The sequence below is a fragment of the Rhea americana genome, unplaced genomic scaffold (assembly GCF_003343005.1).
Source record: "Rhea americana isolate MKP2758 unplaced genomic scaffold, rheAme1 scaffold_161, whole genome shotgun sequence".
Lineage (NCBI taxonomy): Eukaryota > Metazoa > Chordata > Aves > Rheiformes > Rheidae > Rhea > Rhea americana.
In genome coordinates, this window is record NW_028185717.1 from 2,152,372 (window position 1) to 2,177,588 (window position 25,217).

Consider the following 25,217-nt stretch of genomic DNA (forward strand, 5'->3'; position numbering starts at 1 on the left):
AAGCAATTTAACTGAGCATTTGCTTTAGTGAGAACAATACATCCTGCTTTCCTGCCATGCTATTGTTTCGTCCCATCATCAGTCAGCATAAGCATTGCTATGAGAATAGTGTTGTGGAAGAAAGACTCTGAATAGGCACTTAATTAATAAACATTTTGATATTTTTTCCTGATATRTTACCTCTCCGCTTGAAAGAGAAATACTTTATTTGACTTCTCTTGTCCTTCTTAGTGCTTTACACTGGCTTTTTGTTCTAAAACTGTCAATATTTTGGGAGGAGGAGACAGGAGACAGGAAGGTTGGATAAAATTGATGACTTTATTTGGGGAGAAAGGAAGAAAAAGTTTTTTTTTTTTATTTTGCAGACAAATAATAGAAAATATAATAAGTATTATTTGCAGATTACCATTCTTCCTACTGYCCACTGAATTGTTCTTGAAATGGCAATTGCATACATTTCATTATGTCTAAGTAATAAGTAGCTGTTACTTCTTTCTTCTTTTYAAGCTCTTGTTGTAAAGATAGAATATTGCCTTTAAAATAAACACCAGTAAAAATAGCCCTAACAGTTAAAAGATGTTCCCTATAAAATTGTTACCTTTCTATAATGTCTGCCATAAAAATAATGATAACAAATCCTCAAATACTGCAAAATAGTTTTACTTCTGTTAATAGTTTATCAAAAGGACTGGGGCCACTCAGTGATAGGCATCGTAGGAGGAAAAAAAGCAGTAAGCCTGGGATAATTAATGTTAGTCTTATTTATAAATACTGGTGTATAGTTCTCATGGAATCTACATAGCTCATTTCCCTTCATACTCGTAGGTCTTGAATATCTTTGTTTTCTACCTCCACTATTTTTTTTCTTCTAACCCTCTTTTTTCTGGCACTTTGACTTTGGATGCAGGAAGGTGATGATTTTCACAAACACTGTTTTATTTTGGTATGGGTTGGAATGAGAGAACTGGAAGTTAATGCCACATTAAGCCCAAAATGGTAAGCAAAAGTGCTGAATGTTAGGATTTCACAGTAGATTTGTTCATGTTCTACTGTAATCAGTTACAAATAAACATTTTACTGTACTTGTCAAAGTAGCAAACCTGTGACCTTAACAAATAGCATTATTTCATTTTGTGTCAGTCTGAGTTACTACCATTGTAGATGGATCTTGCAGACTGCTTGTTGCAACTTCAAAACTTGAGTTAAACTTGGTTAGGGTTGGAATGGTGTTTGGCCTTTTTGTGGCATAGCATCCAGGTTTTCTTTTGTAGTGCTGGAGACAAAGATACTTTGGAAGGACTATGAAAAACTCATATATTTGTGTTACTAGAATAAGAAGTTTTGTTTTGTCACTTTCTTACGTGATCAAAGAACACTCCAGATTCTCTAGTATTGTATTACAGCTTATTAATTTGTAGGTGGCAAAAGATAAATTATGACAATAGTACTGAAGCCAAAGAAATGTGATAAGCACATTTTAAATGGAGTTAAGGTTAGTCAGGCTTTTGCCCTTAAGCCTGTGCTGAACACAGAGTTAATACCCCAAAACAGGGTCTGTTCAGTGTTGAAAGTCATAAATGAATGGTTCAGGCCGTAGCTGTTTGGTCAATTAAGGATAAATACTTGCCATTTCAAAGTGAATATGTGTATGTGTGTGAGCACAATCTCGGACTTGGACTGGGTCCCAAAGGTTCTCATCGGGGTGATAGTTCAAAATCCCCACAGATCATTACCCTCCCGCAAAGCCTTCCACAAGGGTAGTGGGYGCGTTCATGCTATCTGCTAGTCTTTTAAGTTGGTTGTAGTGCTAATACTGAATCTGAGTGATGATAGATTTTCTTTGCTTAACTTCTCTATTTTCACGTTATGTATTTTACCATCTTGCTATTGTGAGGACATTTGAGGAGTATGTTTGGATGGGGGCTGTGTTCAAACACATCAGGCCGTTGTGATCACAAAGGAAACATTAAAAGTGAACTGTATAAAAACACACTTTTCGCTTCAGTATGTGTGAATTTCTGCTTGAAATTATTCAGGGTTTTTTGAGAGTATTTGCATACAGCCTCAGAAAAGCTTTTAGATCAAGATATTTTGAGGGAAAAAAAGCGTACAGATCCTAATACAAAAACACACTAGTTCTTAGAATATCAGCAATATTGTCAAATTGCCAAGCTGTTTAAGAATTCATTTTAGATCTTTATTAAACAGTGTTCTATTTGTAAGAAAATTATCCTTTTTTATGATGACTAGTAAAACTTTTTTCTTTTTGCTTTTGGAGTCARTATCTGTCTCCTGTTGAGCAAATGGGAACAGATTAATTTTTGTAGACGTGTACTGGCATAGTTGCCAGCATTGGTAAGCCAGACTCCTTTGAAATCTGTTTGTGACACTACTGTTTCTTTGAGAACAGTAGTTTTGATTCTGGTATTATATGCTTTGAATCTTACTGCTTTTCAAAAGAGGTTTAAAGGGGTAGCCTAAATTGGAAGGAGGAGGCAACTTTTCATGAAGCACCCATCTTTACGAAAGAAGCCGTTTTATCACAAGAAAAAGCATTATATCCTAATTATTTATTTCAGTTTTTCTTTCTGTGTAGGTCAGTAAATGATTTATAATACAACTCTGGAGATTTTGTTCTGTTTTGTGTTCTGACAAAATGTACGTCTCGCTACACGTGCAAGACTCTTAAGGATAACATTTCTAAATATATGCAAGTTGCATGTTCAGAAATTTCCATGTCATGAAGGAGCCTTAGTTTTTAAATGTTTGTAAGTCACTGAAGAGGTTCATAAGTCCAAACCAAAAGCAATAATAATGATTTTTAAAGGCTTAAATTATTTTCAGCCAGTGACATTTCTCATTGGAAATGAACTCCTCTAAGTTTATTAAAAATAATAAGAAAAGCTGAAAAAAMCAAAATTCTAGACAATCTTGATTTACTGTTTAGGGCCTATAAGATTTACTGGTTGATTTTTATCTTAGGTGCTGATTTAGGGCTTACCACTCTTGCCCTAGATTACTCTTTTAATACTACGTTTTTCTTTGTAATCTGTTTCCCATATGGAAATAATAATAAAAAACCCTTCAGTAGAATGTAAGTATGAAATGAAGTTGAGTTAAAGACCTATTCTGCAAAGACTTGTGTGTGTGCTTGACTTTTAGACTCACTGTTTCCATTAATGAAGCAGCTTCCATGATCAAAGTTAAACAGAAGCATAGCTCCATACAGGATGTCAACTATCTGCTTAGAGATCTTAGAGATGCATTACCATAAATGAAACATTTTCTGGAACAGTTTACAGGTACTCTTTGTCTGTTTGTGCCCTCCAGTGATGGAAAGCAACTGTGAGCTGAACTGAAGCCTGTGTTTACAGCTGGGTTGCATCATTTGCATTTCATCCCAAGAATGGCACAAAGCACCCTAAGAATTTCTGTGTGTCTGATTTGGCAAATGATCAACAATTGTATAAGATTTTTTTTTACTATTTTTGTGTAACAAAATATTAGAAAAGAATAGTTTAGGAAGTAACAACACACTTTGGAAGAAAAATTTCGTAATTGTTTTATCTATTTATAGTTTTTATTTAAATGTACAATGTTTTGATGTGTTCTTCTTGCCTGAGAAATATATTATCTATGCACTTGCTGCCTGATAATACACTAATTTACTGGTTTTATGAATATTATCATCAGAATTCATCAGGGGCAAGGATCAAAGAAACTAAATATAATGTACTTGGTGTTTTTTTTTCCTTACGGTACACTGAGTTAAAACCACATGGTTTGAGTTGCAGGTTATGTGTAAGATTTTTACACTATTAAGGTAATCTTGGGGGGGGGGGCGCTAAATAGAATTTGTAGTAACCATATGGCATCTTTCACAGCCAGCGTTCATGCAAGAGCTTTGTTGGATCAGAGCTGGGCCTAGGATGGCAATGTGTCCAATATACCACCTCTGTCCTGCAAGATTTGYCAGTAGGGCCTGCATTTAGAATTTGTCTACTTCTTTTAGTTCACGTCACAGTCATAACATTTAATCTTTTATTTAATATATTACAGTGCTTGACACAAGAAATTATATGTAGCTGAACCAAACCTTTTGTTTCATCTATTTTGGTTTATCGTTTAGAAGACATGCAATATCTGCCAGATGCTGCTTCCTAACCAGTGCAGTTTTGCATCACACCAGAGAATTCATCAGCATAAATCTCCATACACGTGTCCTGAATGTGGAGCAATCTGCAGATCTGTCCACTTCCAGACTCATGTCACTAAGAACTGCCTGCATTATACACGAAGAGTTGGTTTTCGGTCAGTATAATGATTACTTTTGTTGTCAATTTATTTATAATTTGTGCTTTCAAAAGTAATTTCCCATTTTCATAAGCATTGTTGGTAGAGTACAGCTTCATTGGTTTAAAATTGTCATGGCAACAGTGCTGTTAGTACTACAAATTTTGGAATAAATACTGCATTAGAATTCAGCTTTGTTTTGGACATCTGCTCTTGTGAGTTACTGAATCAGAATATTACCTAATCTCACTCAGCCATAAAATGTCAGAWTCAGGACTTAACAGTTTCTAAGCTAGAGAATTCAGATGTGTTGTCCTAATTTTAGGTTCTTAAGACTTTTTTTTGTCCATTGAATTTTAGACTGTTCTCTCGCTGGTAGAACAGTCATTTTCAGTATGTATTGCTAGAACTTTCTGTCAAAATACTGAYGGGTATATTGCACCTTCTATTAGCATCACTAAAGCAACTCTTCCTGCTCCTCTTTTGTTGCTGGAGGTCAAGATTCTCAGCTTTGCACCACTTGACCATTGTCCTTTCTCATTCAAAGGTCCTGCTGTTTCGGTTCTTCATTGTGCTCATCAGTTCCTCTTTTATTCTTGCATTCCCCTTGCTGCTCCCCCCCCCCAGCTATGACCATTTTCTGAGAAAATGGGGATAGGAGGCATTTCGTGGAAATTTCAAGTTTCRAAAGGCTTGAAAGATGGTTTTATTACAGAATTTTACTGTCACTGAATGGCAGCACAGCAGCAGTCCAGAAGAGCAACCTGTGCAGCTGGGCTTTGCTCAGCGCTCCYCAAACACTCCCATTTCATCTTACCTGACTAGAGCTGGGTGATTTAAAATCCTACTAGTAGGCAACTTCTTTCCCCTCAAGGCACTGCAGTTCATTTACTAGGATGGATGTGAAATGTTCTGCAAAAGGACGAAGGCGTCTTTACCGCATCGAGCCAGCTGCTATGGCAGTCTGTTTCCAGACTCTATCAGACCATGGATTCAACTCTGAGCTCTTTCAGTGTTTATTTGCATTCTTCTGTTTAGTCTTTTCTCAAGCAATGATCTTTATTGTCCTAAATTTCTTACGTGTCTTTTCTCTCCGTTCCATCACTCCTTCCTCTAGTCTGTATCATTTCTTGAGTTTGGACATAGAACCTTCTTCAGGGACTCATGGCTTGTACCGGTAACACCAGAAGGCTCACAAACCTTGCCCTGTGAATCATCATAGTGTTGTAGGTAACTTGGTAACGATAGTGTTACTAAAATTTCAAGATTTATTTTTAAAAATACCATACTGAGTCAAAATTTCTTTATACAGTGAAGCTAAACCAAAAATKTACAGACAAGGAAAAGCAATATCTGGAAAAACTATTTTCTTACTTCCTGGACCACTCCTCATTTTCTTACCACTGTGGAGCATGCTTTTGAGGAAAAACTTAACCCTTGTTGCCTTTCCAAAGGACCCGTGCAAGGCCAGTTTGATTTCAGTGGTTCAAGCCAGCTACTGGAGCTAATTCAACTGAAAAATTTAGCCTTAAGCCTTGCAATTTGGGAGCAAGAAAGCCATTGTAACACTCCAAGAAGGAAAGGCTTGAGCATTAAGAGCTCTGTTAATATACAACGGTGGATGCTGAGGATCATTTATTATTTAATGTCACTGGAGAACAAAATCCAGATGGGATTTGGACTCGGGGGGGATGGGGGAGAGAGAGAGGATAGAACCCAGCTCTCCTGAGGTGATACATCAGGCTCGAACTGATAAAGATTCACTATAATGAGAGAATCATGCTTTCTACCACTGTGATGAAATGTTCATCGCTGTATAAGGAGAGAAACTCTTAACAGATCTGAAAAAGATGAGAACCATTTACCTTAGAGAATGTATTGGTAAGTGGATACAATATAGTTCAATGTGTGTGTGCGTGTGAACATTCAAAATAATGGAATTGGGAATGTAAASTAAGTGCTTAAAAAAAGAATGATTTCACAAACATCAGAGGTGATACATTGTACGAAGGAAAACAAGATTACAGCATGCAGTGTATAATTGCATTTCATGCTTTATTGCCATTAGCAAGACATTAGAGCAGTATCAAAAATTACTTGATATGTATATGGCAACAAGAATGCTACCATGATATAAGCCAAAATTAAATTTTTTGAAAGGTAGAAGCCTTTTAAACTGTAAATCCTTTACTGAAAAATGCTGCTCAATAAGAATTTTTTTAAAGATTATCCTGTAATTGCCTAATGCAGTGTATTTTTGGACTTTTTTGGTGGCATGTAGCACTGGAGATGGGTGGCATAAAAGGGGCCATTGTGTTCAGAAATTACTACATTCTAATATTAATTGAATTTTTAATTGTTTTTTAGAATAGATGCGGAAGGGTCACAAATTTTCAACATTGCAGAAGTATGTTTTTGAAAAATATTTTCAGAAATCCAATCTGATAAATTGATGTGATTGTAGAGCTCAARTTTAGTTGTCCTGAATTAAAATTTACTGTTTTTTCTTAAATCTGAGCATTGATTTGATCGCTTGCACATAAAATCATTATCAATGTTTTCATAAAATCTAAGCAAGGGAAATGATAGGAATGTTTTGCTTACTGATTTTCCATTTGGTGGTAGTTTCTAAATTACTGTGGTGTACTTCACACAATCCATTGCATGTGATAAAAATGCTTTTTGTAAAATCTCTTTTCAAATCTGCAGAGGATTTAAGCATTCTTTTTACAATCAATACAGTATTCCTGTGTTGACCCTTCAGTCTGTTTGTTGTAATACCACAGAAACGTACTCTTCAATTTTCAAATCATCTTTGGGTAACTTCTTTACTCCTCCTCTTTGATATACAAATCTGTGATTGATTCTTACTGTGTTGTCTATACTTTTAAATTGACAGAATAGTGTAGTTTTATCAATTTGTGTATATAGGTTTACCTCTTCCACTTGCTTGAAAATCAGTGTTGATTCCATTTCTTTTAATACTGTGTTTTGCTAGGCTGAACTGACTCTTTTCCACTCTTTTTGCAGCTGCGTACATTGCAATGTCGTATACTCTGACGTGGCGGCTCTCAAGTCTCATATTCAAGGTTCTCATTGTGAAGTTTTTTACAAGTGTCCGATCTGTCCCATGGCATTTAAATCTGCTCCCAGCACACATTCCCATGCTTATACACAACACCCGGGTATCAAGATAGGCGAACCAAAGTAAGCAAAATTAATCTTTTACTGCACTTGCCTGCCTTTTAATAACTTGTGAAATTGCATTCTGTCCTGTATTTATTATCTTGTAAGTCRCATACTCTGCATAGTGTCATCCTGTTGGTAATGTGTGGGAATACATGTTATGTATCCATGAGTTTTTAGCTGGCAATTTATTTGGTAAAAGTTAGGTTTCCGTGAATGTAGTGATAACAGTTCTTTAAACACAGCACTGCACAAGACAGTAATACAGTAATTACAAAAACATTTCAGACAAGTTACTCATCTGTGTTGCTTATTTTCAATGTAATTATCTCACYTGCATTTTACTGTGAACTAAGATAAAGTGATTCCAAAAGGAACTGCTAGGACACCTCAGCACTTAGGTAGAGGTATGATTTCATAACATCTGRTTGAAAAGGCAGGAAAGAATGATTTCCTCTATTACAAACTTCGAGAGAGTTTTGTTGARTACCAGAAACATGGTTCCTTCTGTACCTTCAAATCACAGGAGTAAGGGAGTTAGGGTATTTATTTGTGTTAGATCGGTTTAGAAGTACCAGTCGTTTTCTCTGGGCTGACCTCAGGCGATTCTCTCAGGGTAGAGCTCTCTGCAATACAGGGTTCTTTTGATCAGGTAGCTGCTTTCTTGTCAATGTTTTTCCTGCAGGACCTGTTCCTCTCCCTGTCTGCTATTCATTTCCTCAATGATAGCCACAGGTTTTSGGACTGGTGACAAGGTTTTTGCTTCCCCAAGACTCTCATGACTTGAGGAGACAGTTTTAGTGTGTTACTAAGTGAAGTGCCTGCCATTAAACCTTTTCCAGCCTGGGTTAAGGCAGAAATGTTTCCATTCTGCAATTAGGACATCAGGCATAATTGCAGTAGATGGTTTACTGAAGAAAGTAGAAGAATCATATGGCAGTTAGGAATTCAGCTTCAGGGTCTAAGTTTAAAAAACTGCTGACTGCCCAGATCCTCAGCTGAAGTCAGTGGGAGCTGCAGGTCCAACTACATCTGAAAATTGGACTTCAAATCTTATCAGTTACAGCACATTGCCCTCTAATTCAGGCCTTTTTTCTTCTGTCTTGTTTCTCCTCTGCAGGTACAAATGAAGTACTGAGATTAAATACTCAAATATTTAGCTTTATTTTGTTTCTCCAAAGTGCACAGAACACACTAGTGCATTTAACCAACTGGGAGACTCAAGAGAGAGACATGACATAACCATGTATTTTTAAGATCAGATTTCACAAAGAGTTGGCTTAACATTGTTTCTTCTAACACATTATCAGGAGTTTAAGCCTACATCAATGTAAAATAGCAACAAACATACTAAGTTAACATTTTCAGTGGTGTGAAACCCTACCTTCTTTTAATTCAGGATAGTATCTTCAATAGTAGGCTCAGAAATACCAACATTTAATCTAAAATTTGTTTCAAGTTTCCACAACTTTCATCAGATAAAAACCAAAAGATTAAAATAGGCAGTCGTGTAAGGTGTTTTGCATAGGAGAAGTGCAAAAGATTTCTTGACTTGTGTTTGGATCTTTTGAACGGTTTCTGGTCAACTTTGCGTATTAAATATCTTGTATTGGTTTCCTTTTTGTATAGATGTGCTTATAATTACATTATTTTATGAACGTCTAGAAATTTGTTTATAAACAGACTAAAGATTTTAAGAAATATTACTGTAGTAAATTACGGACAGAATTTGCAGTTGAGTGCTCTTCTTAAGACATTATGGTTTTCTTCAAATTTAGCGTTTTATCCAGGATGCTGTCTTAAATTCATGCAGAATGGCTAGTATGTTTTTCCCAGTATACACAGTACTTGGAGTTACTTGCTTCCCTTTCACAAACACCTGTAGGTAGTACAGTGTCACTGCCAACGGTCAAGATGCTTGCACTGACTGCTGTTTCACCATTTAATGAAGTTTATTTCAAGCTATCAGGACCTGAGGTTTCCCTCAGAATTAATTAAATGTATTCATGCTGCTCAGTAGCAACTTAAAAAGGAAATGATTTTGTTATTTATGTTAGTTGTTTTCTGAGGATATCTCTAAAATATGTTGATTGAGTAACATCAAGAGTATGTGGCGTATCTCAAATTCTGCTTTATCTGCTGTAATATTCTGTATTTATATTTGAAGAACTATTGTTATATTTGAAGAATCTGCCACTACAGATTTATCTGTATTGTATTACCTGTCTTTCATGTTGCATATGGCTGGCATACATTTTAAAAGGTTAGCAAATTAATAATTGAAAAGAAGCAAATATATAACACTGCAGATACGGTTATATAAGTTCGTCTGAATGGTTTTTTTTTTCTGAAGTAAAATTTTAAAGCAAATCCAAGAAGCGTACAGTAGCCTTTTATGGTTGAAAATGTGAAGCCTTCGAGATTTATACACATTTGGTGTATAAAAGGAAGGCTTAAACTGATATTTTAAACATGAATTTTAAAGCTTACCCTCATAAGCAATGTTTCTCAACTCCTGCATGATTATGGAACCTGGTAACCAGGAGCCTGGTAACCTAGATATTCTTCTGGAAGTCACAGCAGTGCCTCAGGATACAAGGTGTCAGTGTGATGAACAAATCAAGGTAGCTAGGAAAGATTTATTAGTTCTGTCTTATAAATAGGCTGCACCCAGCCCAATCCTGAGGATCTCTTTACTTGTTAATACAATTTTTATTTACAAGAATTAGGCTCACTGGTAAAGGCTGTGTGCCCCTGGCATTTACTGGAATAATATGATTTATAATTATATTACAAATGGTTGTTCATCAAAATAGATACTGTAAATAATTAGCCTTAAGAAAAATGAAGTTACAAGCAGTGAATCTCTATGGGATGAAATTAAGTTGTTTTAATACATAGAAATGGATGGCTGTCTTCTCTTTTSACTTTTTCAGGTCCCTCTTGTAGCATACATAAAATGTTTTAATGGAAAACCAGATCTTACATATGATTTTTTTTTTTAAGTAAATAGTATAAGTTCTTACGAACAACTAAGATATTTTTTCATGGCTGATCTCTTTTTGGGTATTGGAGAAATTCTTGTTTATTAAGTCAGATTATGCTGTACTGTTGGTGCACAGTATATTATCCCACCGGTACTATTTCTTTAGAGAAACAAATTATAGGAAGGAGAAATACCGTGCTCTAGTGGAAAAGCCTTTAAAATGTTTAACATATTTGAAGTTATATGAAAGTATCTTCCTCTGCAGTGTGTGTGTATTTATTCTAAGCTAATACGTAAATGTATATTAATATGTGAATGTGTATTAACCATATTTTTGACCAGTGAAAAAGTGAATGTAGAATGGCTATTCTGGCGGTTACTGCTGGAGGGGGAGGAAGCGGTTAGTGAGTAGTACCTCATCACCCTGGTTCTGTGATTACGGTGTGACTAACTGCCTTACTCRAGTAGCTTGTTGGATTGAGGCTGTCATAACTTACGTCCTGCGTGAGCATAACTGCCTTCAAAACTTCGGACAGGGTTTTCAGCTGATACTTGCTAAACACTAACTGCCACAGTTATAAAGCAAACCAGCACGTTCAGCTGCATTTTAGCAATTTAGCACTGAGAATCATGCTTTTAAATGCGGTTGAAAGCRATGCTTTGTAATGAAGTAGCTGTAGCCACAACACATACTCTTAGGTATGTTGGTAGAAATTTAAATTAATACAGTTTTTTCTCAAAGAGCTAACTCTGAAGCTTGGATCTCCACCAGGCAGTTCTTGTACTTCTGTGAAAGCAGGGTAGTGACTTTGTAGCTTACATAGAAAATAAGAGTATACAGGACTTGATTTTTCTTAAAAAGATAGAATTTTTATTTCCATTAAATTTTGAACAGTGCCRGAATTTCCCGTGGCAAGTTCACCTTTTCCTGTCAGTAGCAGCTGTTATCAATAATGAGTGCCGCATTACTCAAGGATCAAGGTGATCGTTTAGGGATTGATTTACTTTAGATACCATRAGAAGAAGCCAGGGCAAATAATATGCCATAGTTTATTTGATAAATTGTGTAAGCCTGTGACAATAACTATATATCCTATAGACCTGAAATAGTTCCAGCAGAGATCACAGTCTAGTTCTACCACAGATGATAAAACAGGTTTCTACTTTCTCATGTATCTATTTTCAAGATATGATTCTAATAAAAATATAAAGAAAGATATCAAAGATATCAAAGAATTATTTAGAATTCTACCAGTCTTTATTTGCAACTTGCTGACTTGGAGTGATATAATTTAACTCATCCGTCGTTAGAGCCCAGCCGTCTGGTCTAGTACTTAGCCAAAGGTTCCAGAAGTCTGAAATACTGGTTGTTACTGGTGGTTTGTGAGTAACGAACCAGAATGGTGAAAATCACCCTGCCAAAGACAAGGTCTTGATGTATAGTCTCGTGCCACAGTTTACTGGTTAGTATTAGCCAATTTTGATGTTTCCTGACTTGTAGGCAAATTTGGTCATGGAGGTGTAAGGCAGTATTTCTAAGAGACAGGAGTTAAGTCACAAAAATAAAGTATTTGGTACTACAGAATTTGGGAATACTTGCAGTTAATACCGGCCCTCTGTGAAAATAGTCTTACAGTTTTTCATGAGTTTGGGACATTACAGATTGACTACAGAACTGTATCAAGTACTTTTCTGAGGGAATTGTGTCTTTTCTTGGATGGAGTGAAGAAAGCTGTGAGTAGAGTCACTACTTTACATTACCTTTGGCTGCTTTGCTGAGGTGAGACCAAGATGTTGGTGGAGTGAGTGTAGTTGCCCAGTTGTTGTGTGTGGCCGAGGGAAATGATCCATCGCAAAGTGAATATTTCGGCTCTTTCTGTCCCTTAGCGCTTAGCCAGTGCTTCCCATAGCGCGTGCCTGTARTAGCACCGTGCTTGGGGAAGATTCTCTCTCCATTTCTGTTTGTGCCCCTCTGAGCTGATCTGCCAGTGGTGATCCTTACCTCCCCTACCATAGGCTGTCTCTTACAATCTCCGTTACAACTGTTTGTAAGACCTAAGTGAGTTTTTATTGACATGAGATATGTGAAGTGAAACTACATTTTATTAATATTTTTCCCTTACTAATTAAAGTCAAGAAAGATATCCTGTTTCTGGGAATCTCATTTACACCTTTCATAGAGGAATTATCCATGAAGTTTGGATTCTAAAGGAGTATGCATCAGTAATAAAGTTGATGAACTGAAATATTTGCTCTGAATAATGTTTAAGAAGCTTTTGTGCACAGTAGTTAGGGGGAGAGAACGGGGAGTTCGCCTGTATAAGAACTCTGTACTCACTGGGTGCAGTCACAGGATCACAGAGGGGTTGTGGCTGGCAGGGACCTCTGGAGATCATCTAGTCCAACCCCCTGTCAAGCAGGGTCACCTACAGCATGTTAGACAGGATCACGTCCAGGCAGGTTTTGAGTATCTCCGGAGAAGGAGACTCCACAACCTCTCTGGGCAGCCTGCCCCAGAGCTCTGTCACCCCCACAGGAAAGAAGTTCTTCCATATATTCAGGTGGAACCTCCTGTGGTTCGGTTTGTGCCTGTTACTTCTTGTCCTGTCACTTGGCACCACTGAAAAGAGTCTGGCCCCATACCGTCAGCAATTGTAAGTTTTGCTGTAGCTGTGCAGACTCTGCAATCCGTATGCAAGGTTCATTACAGAAAGCAGTAGACACACGCARGTTGTAAGAGGAGGCTGTGCAAATAACAGACTTCTTCTAGTGTATGTCATAAGCAGAGAGAGGAAAATGTAACCAGAATAACAGAAACATGTCATATACCACAAAAATAATACTTTTGACAGCTAATAAGTGTGCTGTTTCATTATTTGAAATATTTGAAAACACTGAATGGCTAGGAAATTGAGGCAGTGTCCCTGTTCTGCTCAAAGCCCAGTGAACAGTGGTCTCTCGAGCTCTTCCAGAGACGAAGTGCTTGCAGCGGTACTGAGCTTCTGCAGTTGGGTTTCTTACATTTTATCTGCAGTAYTACCTAAACTACTGCGAGCTGATGGGTCGGACTTGCCTTTGTCGTCTGATGGTCGATGGCAATGTTCTGTGTTACTTTTCTTTCTTATGTCATTTCCTTTCTTTTGTTCCCCCCCCCCCAAAAAAAGTGATGTTTCTGAAAGAATAAAATCAGTCATTTACTATTTATAAACAAATGCATAAAAGAGTTACAGTTTGAATGGATTAGCTTAATGCCTGCTTTTAATTGGCAGCAAAGTAATTCTTAACAGAATCAAACATAMAGATAAGCAAAATCAACAAGCAAAATATCAAGTAAATTATTATCTAGAATAATTTAAACTAACTTTTCATTATAAAATCATCAGTAAAATGAAGTAAATTTCAAACTATTGTTCCATAATAGCTGTTTTGGCATTTAGATGAGAGGACTAAATTTCTGGTTTCAGTCTGTTTTTTATCTGTTGGTTGGACACTTGTCAAAGATCTGCTAAAAATACAACTATTTTCAGGTTGTTAAATAACTTTCTTATGATTTTGTGATACAGAAATTTGGCTGTCATTTTAGTTGCAGGGACTTTGCTGTTAGTGTCCAAAACTTACCTATTTCTTTGTTAATTGGCATATTTGTTTGTAAAGCACTTTTAAAATTAGGTTAATGCAGTTCTTCACCAGTTACTCAGCTACTAAAACATAAATAAATTTTATTACRGTTTTTTTTTAGAATATTGTCCATCAGAATGGGAGATTTAGGTAGCTAATTTCAAAAGCTGTATAAGCTCTGAGAGAGGAGATTGTGGTTTTGGTGGTGTCTCTGCATTGCTTTGGTAGAAACCGATTCTTAAAGGATTGTAATTGTGAAATGGGGAACTATCGTGCTATAAAGTTCCATCTTCAGATGGCTAAGAGCAAGAGTTTAGACTTGGCATTCAGGAAATTCAAAACCATGTGTATTGCCAAAAATTAATTCATCTTGAAGTATTTTACTGATTATGATTAAATTAATAACTCCTTCAACATATTGCCCTTGCCACCTGAAACAGTTATATTGTTTGTCCTTTAATTATAATGTGAGTTCAAGATGTTCCACTTTCACAGCAACTTAAACAGTTGTTGGCTCTGTGTGTGTAACTGACATACACTGGGCTGATTCAGCTTCTTGTTTGCACTGCCTAATGATTTTTTTCTATTGTTTTGATTGTTCCTTTATTTTGGAATTTGAGGATGTTTTGATTTAGTTTCATTTTAACTGTTTTTCAGACAATCTGAAATGGTTGCTTAAACATGTCAGATCTTACGTCTGCTGAGAAAAAAGTTAACATGATTCTTTCAAATAGATCATAAACAAAACTGACATTATTTATTGTACTTCTATTTTTAGAATAATATATAAATGCTCTATGTGTGACACTGTGTTTACTCTACAACCTTTACTCTATCGCCACTTTGATCAGCACATTGAAAACCAGAAGGTATCTGTTTTCAAGTGTCCAGACTGTTCCCTTCTATATGCACAGAAGCAGCTTATGATGGATCATATAAAGGTTTGTAGGCATTTTCTCATTTCATTCTTAGATACCATTTGTCATGTATCATATATGTGTCAGATGCTTTCAGAAAATACTGTAAAAGGCACAGAAGTTTTTTCTGTGTGAATATTGATTTTGATACAGGAGTAATATCTCAGTGCATTGCACTCCGTATGTCATTTTGTCAAAAATAATACTGGGTATAGGGAGGTAAGTTAGTGCAATCCTAGTAGTGAGCCTACTAAGTTAGAGTATTCTTAGTATTAGTATTCCAGTTGTGAGGAGCTGATGATGCTGAGTATGTTACAAAAATCAAGCCTTTGATTTTCAGAACTCAGTGGTGGGAACAAGTATACCTCTTGAATATATTTGTGTGTGTGTGTATGTGTGTGTGTGCACACATGTACCCAAACACATGCCACTTTGAAAAAATACTTAATGAATTATCTCAAAAATATCCTTGTAACTGAATGAATGGATTTACTGGAGAACATTTTCTGTCATCCTTGCAAATCATCAGCCCCCTGGCTATAATTTGTTAGCTATATGTTTTTAAGTATACTCTCTTACTTTGCTTTTAAAACATCAAATCTGTTAGCAGTGCTGAAATTTCTTGTACCTTATTTGCTTGATCAGAAGACACTGGGTAACAGTTGAAGTTATTACACCATTGCGAAGTACGATAATCCAGAATAATAGCACATAATTGAGTTGGATTATCTTGCAGTGACTCAGTAAATATACAACATATGGGAAAATCGGACATCTTTTCTTGTTGCTAAAACCAGTGTTCTGCATTTTTGGCTCAATTGCGGCACTTGCAACCTCTGTGGTTTTTGAGGTTACATTGAAAACAAGATCAGAAATCCTGGGAAAATGGCTGATTTTTTAAAGACTAGAGAAAGGAGGGGAAGGCAGACCAAAGGTGTTTAGACGTAGAAGGYCCAGATATTTTGTTTTTGAACTAGTTCCTGTTTAAGAATCTTCTTAAACTTATGCTAGATACCTTAATTGGTGCTCTCRTACAGCAATAGAAAGTCCTATATTCGGTTTCATTTGATCTACTAGTAATTGCTGCTTTTTTAACTAGTTAGGCAAATTCCWTATATTGCAATGTATGCCTTATTCATGTAATTAGGCTTTTTTTTATTATTCGGATGTTGTTGTAACATTTTTATATCTGTAGATACTTATTTCTTTAAAAAAACAATTTCTTCAGGAGCGTGATCTGACTTTAGGTAGAGCTAGGAGCTMTGCTTACACAAGTTAGGATTTGTCAGCGTCTCCCATTACAGAATTATTCTCAGTTGCTTACAACTTGGGTACATTTTAACTGCATTGGCTGTAGTTTTCCATGGCAATATTTGTACTTTTGACCAGTATTCTTTTTAGCATGTTTCACTGCAAATGATTCAGACATTTGTGAGGACAAAATTAGAGAATCAGAATACGTACTCAGTATTACTGCTTTTACTCAGAAATGCTAGGGTCTTTACATTTAGGATGTGTGTATAGGAGTAGGGCCAAATTGTTAATTGAACTGGGCAGGAGGGAAGCACACAGCAGCAACGGGGTGTAGGTAAAAGCAGAAGAGCATGCAGGGAGATGAATGCTGCTTAAGGGCAGAGCTGCAGCCCAGCTGCAGGAAGGGTAACTGTTTGACATGGCTAGGCATGAACCAACAGGGCGAAGACCTGGGGGAAAATAGAACGGAAAGGGATAGAGAGATGCTTAGGAGGAGATCATTTAAATCTATAGAAATAACCTACAATAATTCCTGCAGATGGGAGAGTATCTTTCTGGCAAAATAAATGKCTCACTTTCCTCTAATTGCTAGCTACAAGAGAATTGTTAACAGCTAGTTATAACAAGTGGCCAACATCTGGACTGTAGATTTAGCACTCCCAGTTCTATGGTAATATGTTATGTTTCAGTGTTTTTTGATGAAATAAGAAACTAAAGTAGAAGGATTATGTTTAAAGGACTTTACAGTATTCTTATAGTCTCTGAATCAAGAAGGTATTGAATGTTTTGGTGTCTGAAGTCGCTTATAGGAAGAATAATTATGCTCGGGATGCCGGGACATGCAATCCGGGAGAGGACTGTACTAAAGGGCAGCCCAGGAGACCATTAGAGCACTGCCATTGTAATGGGCAAGTCTTTTGGATGGAAAAGAGACCTTCCTGATAGCAAACCTGTGTTCAATATGTTAAATTTTCTTGGCTTCAGTCACCTGTGTTGGCCCAGAATCATACTGACTTACCACCGTTGGGTCTGCATTCAAGTATGAATCTCAGCAATACAGCTGAAGCCCAGCTCTGCCTGAATCAGTCATCTCTTTTGTAGGCTCAGTGCTATATGATACTGCTTTCAGAAACCAGACGGGAAGGAGGCAGAGGAGTTCTTTCCTTCTGACTCGTTGTTTACCTAATGTTAAATTCTAGAAATAAAACAGTGAGGACAGATCACTAGCAAACAACTGCAGGGTGCTGGAGGGCAGCTTGATAACCACCTCGTAGCTGTCCTGTCTCAGGGATCCCATCCACCCTGCCAACCTTTGATCCTTAGGACTGTGTCAGTAATGTTCATTCATATAAGGTAGGGCTTAACCCAGGCTTGACATCAAATACTAATATGTCCTAATAAAGATAATTGCCTCATCTTTTCAGAGTTGCCTTTTCTTGTCCTATTTTCCAATGTACCAAGTCAAAGTTTGTCAGTAAAAAAAAAAAATGCCTGCTTTCTGGAAATCTCTGAGAGTGTAGTTGGAAAGGAGGATACTTAACTAACTAAATTAGACAAGTAAAGTGAGAAATTAAACTTAACATAAAGGACTTCTTTAGCCTTTTTTCTTCCTCCCTACTAAACAGCCATTTAAACTTCACATAAACAGTCTCATTTTTTGTAATARTATCAAATGACTGAAGAAAAATACTCTTTAACTGTCTTGTGTCTGTTACTATTGTTGCTAGTTTCTGTTGATGTTGGAGCTTGCTTTTTTTTAATCATTTCTTTAAATTAAGAATGTGATCCTGAATTGTAGTATAACAGTGAAGTAAATGAGGCTTTTGGTTCAGAGGTCTGAATTTGCATTTTGAAGTGTAGGTCTGCATTTTGCCGACACAACAGTATATATACATCTATGTTAATTTTTTTTACTCTTTTTTTTTTCTTTTCTTTTCTTTTTTTTTGCAGTCTATGCATGGAACTTTGAAAAGTGTTGAGGGGCCACCAAACCTGGGGATAAATTTGCCTCTCAGTACTAAACCTACAACTCAGAACGCAGCTGGTCACAACAAAGAGGACACAAAATCTGTCAATGGAACAGAAAAGTTAGAGAAGAAATCTCCTTCTCCCATAAGGAAAGCAGAGCCTAAAAAAGTTTCTAATCCTGGATGGACGTGCTGGGAGTGTGATAGGCTCTTCACTCAGAGGGACGTTTACATCTCCCACATGAGGAAAGAACATGGAAAGGTAAATGAGTAATACTAAATTACAGAAAAGTGAATTAAACCTGAAATATGAAGTATTTCTTTCTAATTTAGTTGTATATTTGAAAATGTTCCTGTAAATTCTGTCATTATTATTCTTTTTTCTCATATCTATTTCATCTTTCTCTTTTATGCTGCTTAGTTTTTGTCATTTTCTACGTAGTAAGAAAATCYACCCATTCTCAGTTAATTGTAGGCTTATTCATCCAGTACAAAAATTTCTTCAAGAGGGAAAGAGTGAAAGATGCTTCTTCTGAGTCATCTAATCTGATCCAGGTTCTTTTTCTTCCTTTGTGCCTTCCTTAGTTCCTTATCTCTTCAAAATTCATTAACTGCTTGATCCAGGGAGTCAAATCTTGCTTTACTGACCCAGTGAGTGCCAAACAATTTCTTTTTAAAATACAGACTCATTCTAATGTCAGTTCATTGTTCTAATTCTTACACTAGCAGGTTCTGTCAACAAGTCAGCTTAGTTGAGCAAGCTGAGGTTTTATTTAAAAGGTTAGATTTAAGATAACTTTCTCAGAATTAATTGAAAGTAAAACATGGGAAAGCTGTATTCTCAAGACAGCAAAGACAGCTTGATGTCCTTGCTGCAACTCCTAGCTTTTCCAAGTAAGTGAAATTTTTTTAAAGGATTACAGGTGAGCAGTAGTGGAACTGAACAATTTTCCTCTGTTACTGCTGCAGGGAAGAGAGCTACAACATTGACTTGTTAAATTTGTGYTCAAAAGGAAAAGGATAATAGAAAATGTAATCTCATAGCTGGTTCAGTTTCCTTTTTCATCATTTAGAAAATTATCCTGATGTGTATCCTGCCTCCTCTCCATACAGGTGGAAGTAGATTGATAGAGATAAGACATAAAATGATATTTGCCTCTGATCCTTGTGAATGCTCTCTTTTTTAAATTGGTCAGCAATAAAATTTGGGTTTTTAGCAAGAAGGCACCTAGAGAATTTTAGTATGTCTGAAACAACTGTAGCTCTTTAAAAACAAAGGATTAAACAGTGTTTGCAGTGTTATTAACAAAACGTTCAAATTTCATATTGTTTCACAAATTTCTGCAGTCTTTGAGCAGTGGCCATTAGCAGCGCAAGTTCTTTTGAATGTAAAAAACATTAATTTCTCTGTGATACCTGGTGTGAAAATGTAAGAATAGGTAAATGAATGCCGGAAACTGTGTGAGTAATCCTTTTGGTTCTATGTAAAATCTTTAACAAATTCCTGATGATTGTAGACAGGAACTGTGAACAGATTTTTGTCAAAACTTTTCACCAAATTTTATTTTCTTCTAATGAATATGAAAAGTTTTCTAAAGATAATTAGAAAACACTTCAAAATACCACACATTTAACAAAACATATGTGCTTTTAAAAGTACAACATCAATCATGTTGCAGAGCAAACTGTTTCTGTGCTTTTTAAGATGAGTTTGTAATTTCAGCATGAGTCTGCTGCTCATAGAGAAGAAGAGCATAGACAGCAAAGTAAAAAGCAGTGCAAAAAAAATCTGTAAAGATCCTGAGAAATATAGAGTGAAGATAGCCAATTGTAGCAATACGGTACATGAGTTTATTATTTGGTTTTATTTTTCAAACAAACTCTTCAGAACTGAAAAAAATAATGCACAGTTGTGTATTACTTCTCTCGTACAGGTAAGAAGCAAGAATAATTTTCAGAAGTAGGGCGGAGGTATAGAAAACTTGCCATGCAAAGGCATTAGGTATTGGAAATTAGTTAGGATAAAGAAAGTAAAGCATGGAAAAGTGGAGTATGTGTCAGATTTTGAGGTGCGTTTGTACCATTTTCATTAGGCTGTAGGTTCCTAAATTAGAAGACTTGACTCCCTAGACTGTTTTTCTGGAGAGAGGTGAGAAACAGGCTCCTCCAGAGCACAATTTGAAGTATGTAATTTAGAATCCTATTCTAAATCTCCAGGAGGAGCCTTTCCTTATACTTTTCTTGACTTCCAACTTAAATATTTGAAGATAGATGCCTAGGTAGATGATGTTCATCATAGACAAGATTTTACAGCCTGATACAATAAACATATACTTTCTGAGATGCTACCAAGAAGTGCATTGCTTAACAGAGAACTTTGTACAGTAAGTCTTCTCTGGTTAAATGTCTGTTTAAAGATGCTACTATCTGAGTTTTACAGAAACAATTCAATTTGTTTTACAGCAAGAGCATATTCAGTGGTACTTGTGTTTACAATGGTGGAGTTTGAGGAGTCCTCATTCATACATTGTGGTGCTGTAAACAAGAGTAAAGTAAAAAAGGAAGCAGTTTTGTCCATCTTCATTTCAGACTTTATACTTACCTATAACATCACACTGGGTTTGGATCCAAAGTTCGGTGCAGTCAGTTCAGTGAGGCTCTTTGGGCTGATTCAGTTTGAGTCAGGCCCTCTGCTGTTCCTAGCGAATACTTAGTGATTTGTGTATGTAAGGCCACTCAAGTGCATGAACATTTACAGGATTGAGGCCAAAATACTTACTATCAAACAGAGAGAACATAATAGGAGAAATGAAGGACTGAATAACACTACTTAGATTTCAGTTCCCTTAATCTGTGTTTGTTTTGTTTTGTTTTGTTTTTTGCTTCCTGTTGCCTTGTCTACATTGGAACTGCTGTCAATGTTAAAAATGTTGTGCCCACCTAGAACCAGGGTTGGAGCCAGGAGGCAGCTATCAAGGTGAGCCAAGATTAGGATCCAGAAAAGCTGAAGGTTGTATTGACCGAAACATCTAGAATGATTAAAGGCTGCATGGAGGGAAAAGATGCGAGGGAGTTGGTATTTCAAGCAGCATTCCTGGAGCCGGTGTTACAGGCAGGCTGTATGCAGAGGAAGGGGAGGCTGGCGGGTGGCCACGGGGAACCGCGCTGCCCTGGCGGGAGCCTGTCTCCTGGGATCCTCGGCTGGGGCTGGCCCGGAGGCAGGCTGCAGTGAGCTGTGGGCAGATGCTGGCACACGGTAGCTGTCCGCTTTGCAGTCCTGTCCTTCGCCAGCAGGAATGCTTTGATGCTTTCCTCAGCTGAGAAGTAGGGAATTAGACAGACTAAAGTTCTGTGCTGCACTGAGGAGACGGAGCAGAATTGGAAGGGAAAACAGACTCATTTTGTCTAAGTGGAAAAGAATCATCCTGAGTGAAAATCTGTAATTTTCAGGATGCTAATATGATACAATAAATGCCAGTATGTTTTCAGAGTATGTGTCCCTTCAAATTACAGTGCTTATCTCTGAAACTCTCAGTTGTGCAAATTATTTTATTCTGTTTCTAAACATTTTTTTGAAAAGCTGAAAATACCAGACTATTGAGTGTCATCTCTAATTTTCTTATGACAACTACAAGCAAAAAACATCCAAGCCTGTCTGAAAGGAGGCAGTTTCCATGTTCCTTCTTGCCTTCAGGAACTCCTACTCCATTTTTCAGCTGTGTCTGAAATACTGCCTTCCTGCTCTAAAGAATTGTTTATTGTTAAGACTGCATGGCCACATTTCCAGGCACCCTTGGAAAGGAATATACAAAACCAAACAATGATTATGACTCACAGAAGTACATTTTCTTTTACCTCGTTCTCATTTTATGGCTTGAGGGCATGAAAATCAGAGGAACAGCTGAGATCGTGTGATCCCCATTTTCTTTTCCTGTTGCTCTAAAAGCCCGTTTCTGCATTTACATCCATTGAAGTTCCTAAAGAACTGTTAATTGTTTCTGTTTCAAGCCTAACAGGCATGTTCATGACTCTTTACTATGTAATACCTATAAAGAAACTCAGTAAAATGTGCTGCAGTCCCTGTAGTGTGCCTGAGAAGTGAACGCATACTTCTGATCCTTTAACACTCACACAACCATAGTTTATTTTCTCCTTAGCAGCGTGTAAAATACTGACTCCATCTGTTTTGTCTGTTAGTTCAGATGGTAACACACCAATGCTTTTAATGGCAAGCAGAAATAGGTTTAAAACCAGATACACTTATGTTTTACACTGGTGCAATTCTTCAGAACAGAACAACTTCCCTGTGATATTGTCACTTTAGAATGAACTAGAGAATCACATCCAGCTAACCAAATCTACATCAAAGTGGCAGCAGGAATGTAAAGTAAGGTTAGTACCATATTGATAATGCTTTGTAAATATTAGTCTTTTAATATATGATGTTTAATAAGGAATGTGCAAAGTTACTTCAGGAACAGTCGTTATTATGGAACGTCAGATAATTATTGTGCTTTATTAATGACGATATTCAATAATTAAAATTTCAAGGCTCCCTTTTATTGTAGAGAGACTAGAAATGAGCGTAAAATAACAAGATATGCGATATGGGTCTAATAAAATCCCAGACTGCGGGATGAATTGATAGATTTTTTCTTCGGTATGCTAGGTGTTGGTTAAGTATGCTAAAATGACGTATGTGGAATGTTTGTAGAAAACGTTAATTAAGCAATTCATGAGCTATTCACAGAATCCATTGTCTTGAAGGGTATTTGAAGATACTAGTTTCAAACTTTTAACTGCTGCTCTTGCAGGTTCACAATAAAATTCTGGAGCTGTAACCCTTTTTAGCTGATCCCAGGCTGGATTATTGAGACATAGGAGAGGTGTTGCCATGTATATCCTCTTTGGACAGATTCTTGAGTTTCCAGACCTTATTGGGAAATACATACACAGACAGGTACAGAGAGGTTCACATTTGCTGTATCCTCTTCCTGAGCTGATTGAAGGTAAGCCAGCTGTAGGGTAGGAAAACTTGTGGCCACCTTAATGTCACTCTCCACCTTGTCTTAAAAGCCCAGTTTACCAGAAAAAAATGTTACTAGCCTACTTTAATAAAGGATGGTACTAACAAGGCTTTACAGCTCCTGGCTTGAAACTGGTTCATGTATGTTTGCACTCAGCTAGGTAGAAATACATTTAGTTTCTTAGGACTTGTGCATGAAAAGACAGATGTTTTCTAAGTAGGAGTTGTTTTACTGATTCATACTAGCTTTGACATCCTCTTTCTTCCTGCAGCTAAGAGAGGAAGAAACAGCTAAGATGCTGTACAAGAGGTCCTGCTGTGCCTAATTGCAGAACAGTGTACCTACAGGGAAAGATGCATCGTAAAGTTCATCAGTTACAGATTTCCTTATGTCTCGAGGAATTTTTTTTAAAGAAGTTTAATAGACTTTTGCTCAACATCCAACCCCCTTTTAACATGCCAACCTATAGCATGTGAATTTATAATACTCCCAAATGTTAAGTACTTAGCAATATARCTGTGGGTTTTTTGCTAGACATAAAATGTTGCATCTCGATTTGAATTCTGATGAGCTCTTGACTTTGGTGGAATCTTGTCAGTGAGATATACAGACGAGCTTAATTGTGCTTCATATTGAAAGGCATTTCCTCCCTTTGCATTCTGAATTTTCTGCTTTTCAGTTTATTTGCATATCCTCTTTTCATATTGGGAGTCAGAGAGAATGGAAGCTTCCAACCTAACTTCTTATGGAAGTATGGAATCGTTGTTTAGTAAATTGCTCAGTGACTTTTAATTCGCTTTTTGCCAAGTTGTCAGCAAAGCRTTTCTTTTGCTCGTAGCTTCTTCAAAGTGCAGCAGCATGACCGATCATAAATTTGACCTATATAATATTTAGCCTGTTTTGCTCTCTTCATGCTGGTGACTTAGTAAGTGGCAAGGCACATTTAAATTTACTGTCGTACTCTTTCCTAGAAAGCCCATCTTTCTGGTTTATCTTCAGATATCAACTTACTTTCATGACACTAGTCATTCTCATTGTCCATTCCTGAAACATTTCTTCCTGTTAAACCTATTTTTATAGAGTTTCTTGGAGGTAAAGTGCATCAGTGGAAAGGTGAAATGCGCCCTTGTTCTCTATACCAGCTGAGACGGTAGTATGCCTACTCACTTTTTCATTTAATTTCATATACTAATATTTTTGCTTGATTTTAGCTATTTTTTGCTCTTTCATTTTTAGCTGTTATTGCAGAAACAGAAGTGTCCAGAGTCCTATTTGGGTTGTTACCCAGAATCATTCCAGCAAATTTAGGACAAGCGTAGCGTCATGGATGGTGTCGCAGGTAGCGTTCCTCGTGTTCTGAGAGCGACGGTGTCCTGCTGAGCACAGTCGTTCCACTGCTGTGCTGACTAAGTGGTTGAGGATGCATCCGTACTGCACAGTGGCCTCAGCAGAGGTGCCCGAGCTGCTTTGGGTGAGCTGGTATGATCGTGCAGTGTAGTGCAGGGCCACATGGTGATCATTGCCGTACTAAAAAGCTGCGCAACTCTGATATAGGATAGAGGTGGCACAGGTATATTGTTTTCAGCTTCAGAGCTAGCTTGGGAATGCCTGCAGTGTGCAGCAGTATGTGTTCTATTATCTTAGTATTGCATCCTCTCTGCCTCAGTCTAGCTTCTTGTTAGGAGAGAGAAACTATTGTTAAATAGAGACTTTCTAAAAGATGCTGTACTTTTTCATTAAGTGTGTTAAGTGTAAGCCATTTTTTTCTCTCATTTTTGCTGTTTCTTGAGAAGCCATAATATGCCTTCAGATACTAATTTTATAAATTTTATAAATTCTTTCCAAAGAATTGTGGTCATAAGCATACTGCAAAACCGTACTGCAAAATGTATTGATTAATCCATTAACATTAATGAGAATGTGCTCTGTGTACACAGTATCAGGTTTTCACCTTTAACAATTTAAGGAA

General features: G+C 36.9%; 1 protein-coding gene across 6 annotated transcripts in view; it reads left to right on the top strand.

Annotated features, from left to right (window-relative positions):
• The window catches only part of ZNF532 (zinc finger protein 532), a 52,685-nt gene that overhangs the window by 20,375 nt on the left and 7,093 nt on the right, over window positions 1-25,217 (top strand). For 5 of the 6 annotated variants that reach the window (XM_085300192.1, XM_085300188.1, XM_085300189.1 and 2 more), the window contains 5 exons: window positions 4,130-4,311; window positions 7,324-7,500; window positions 14,862-15,024; window positions 18,205-18,483; window positions 21,166-21,198. In XM_085300192.1, the coding sequence (XP_085156318.1) occupies window positions 4,130-4,311; window positions 7,324-7,500; window positions 14,862-15,024; window positions 18,205-18,483; window positions 21,166-21,198 (834 nt within the window). The remainder of the gene's footprint in view (window positions 1-4,129; window positions 4,312-7,323; window positions 7,501-14,861; window positions 15,025-18,204; window positions 18,484-21,165; window positions 21,199-25,217) is intronic. The other variant, XM_085300193.1, reaches the window with a different exon arrangement.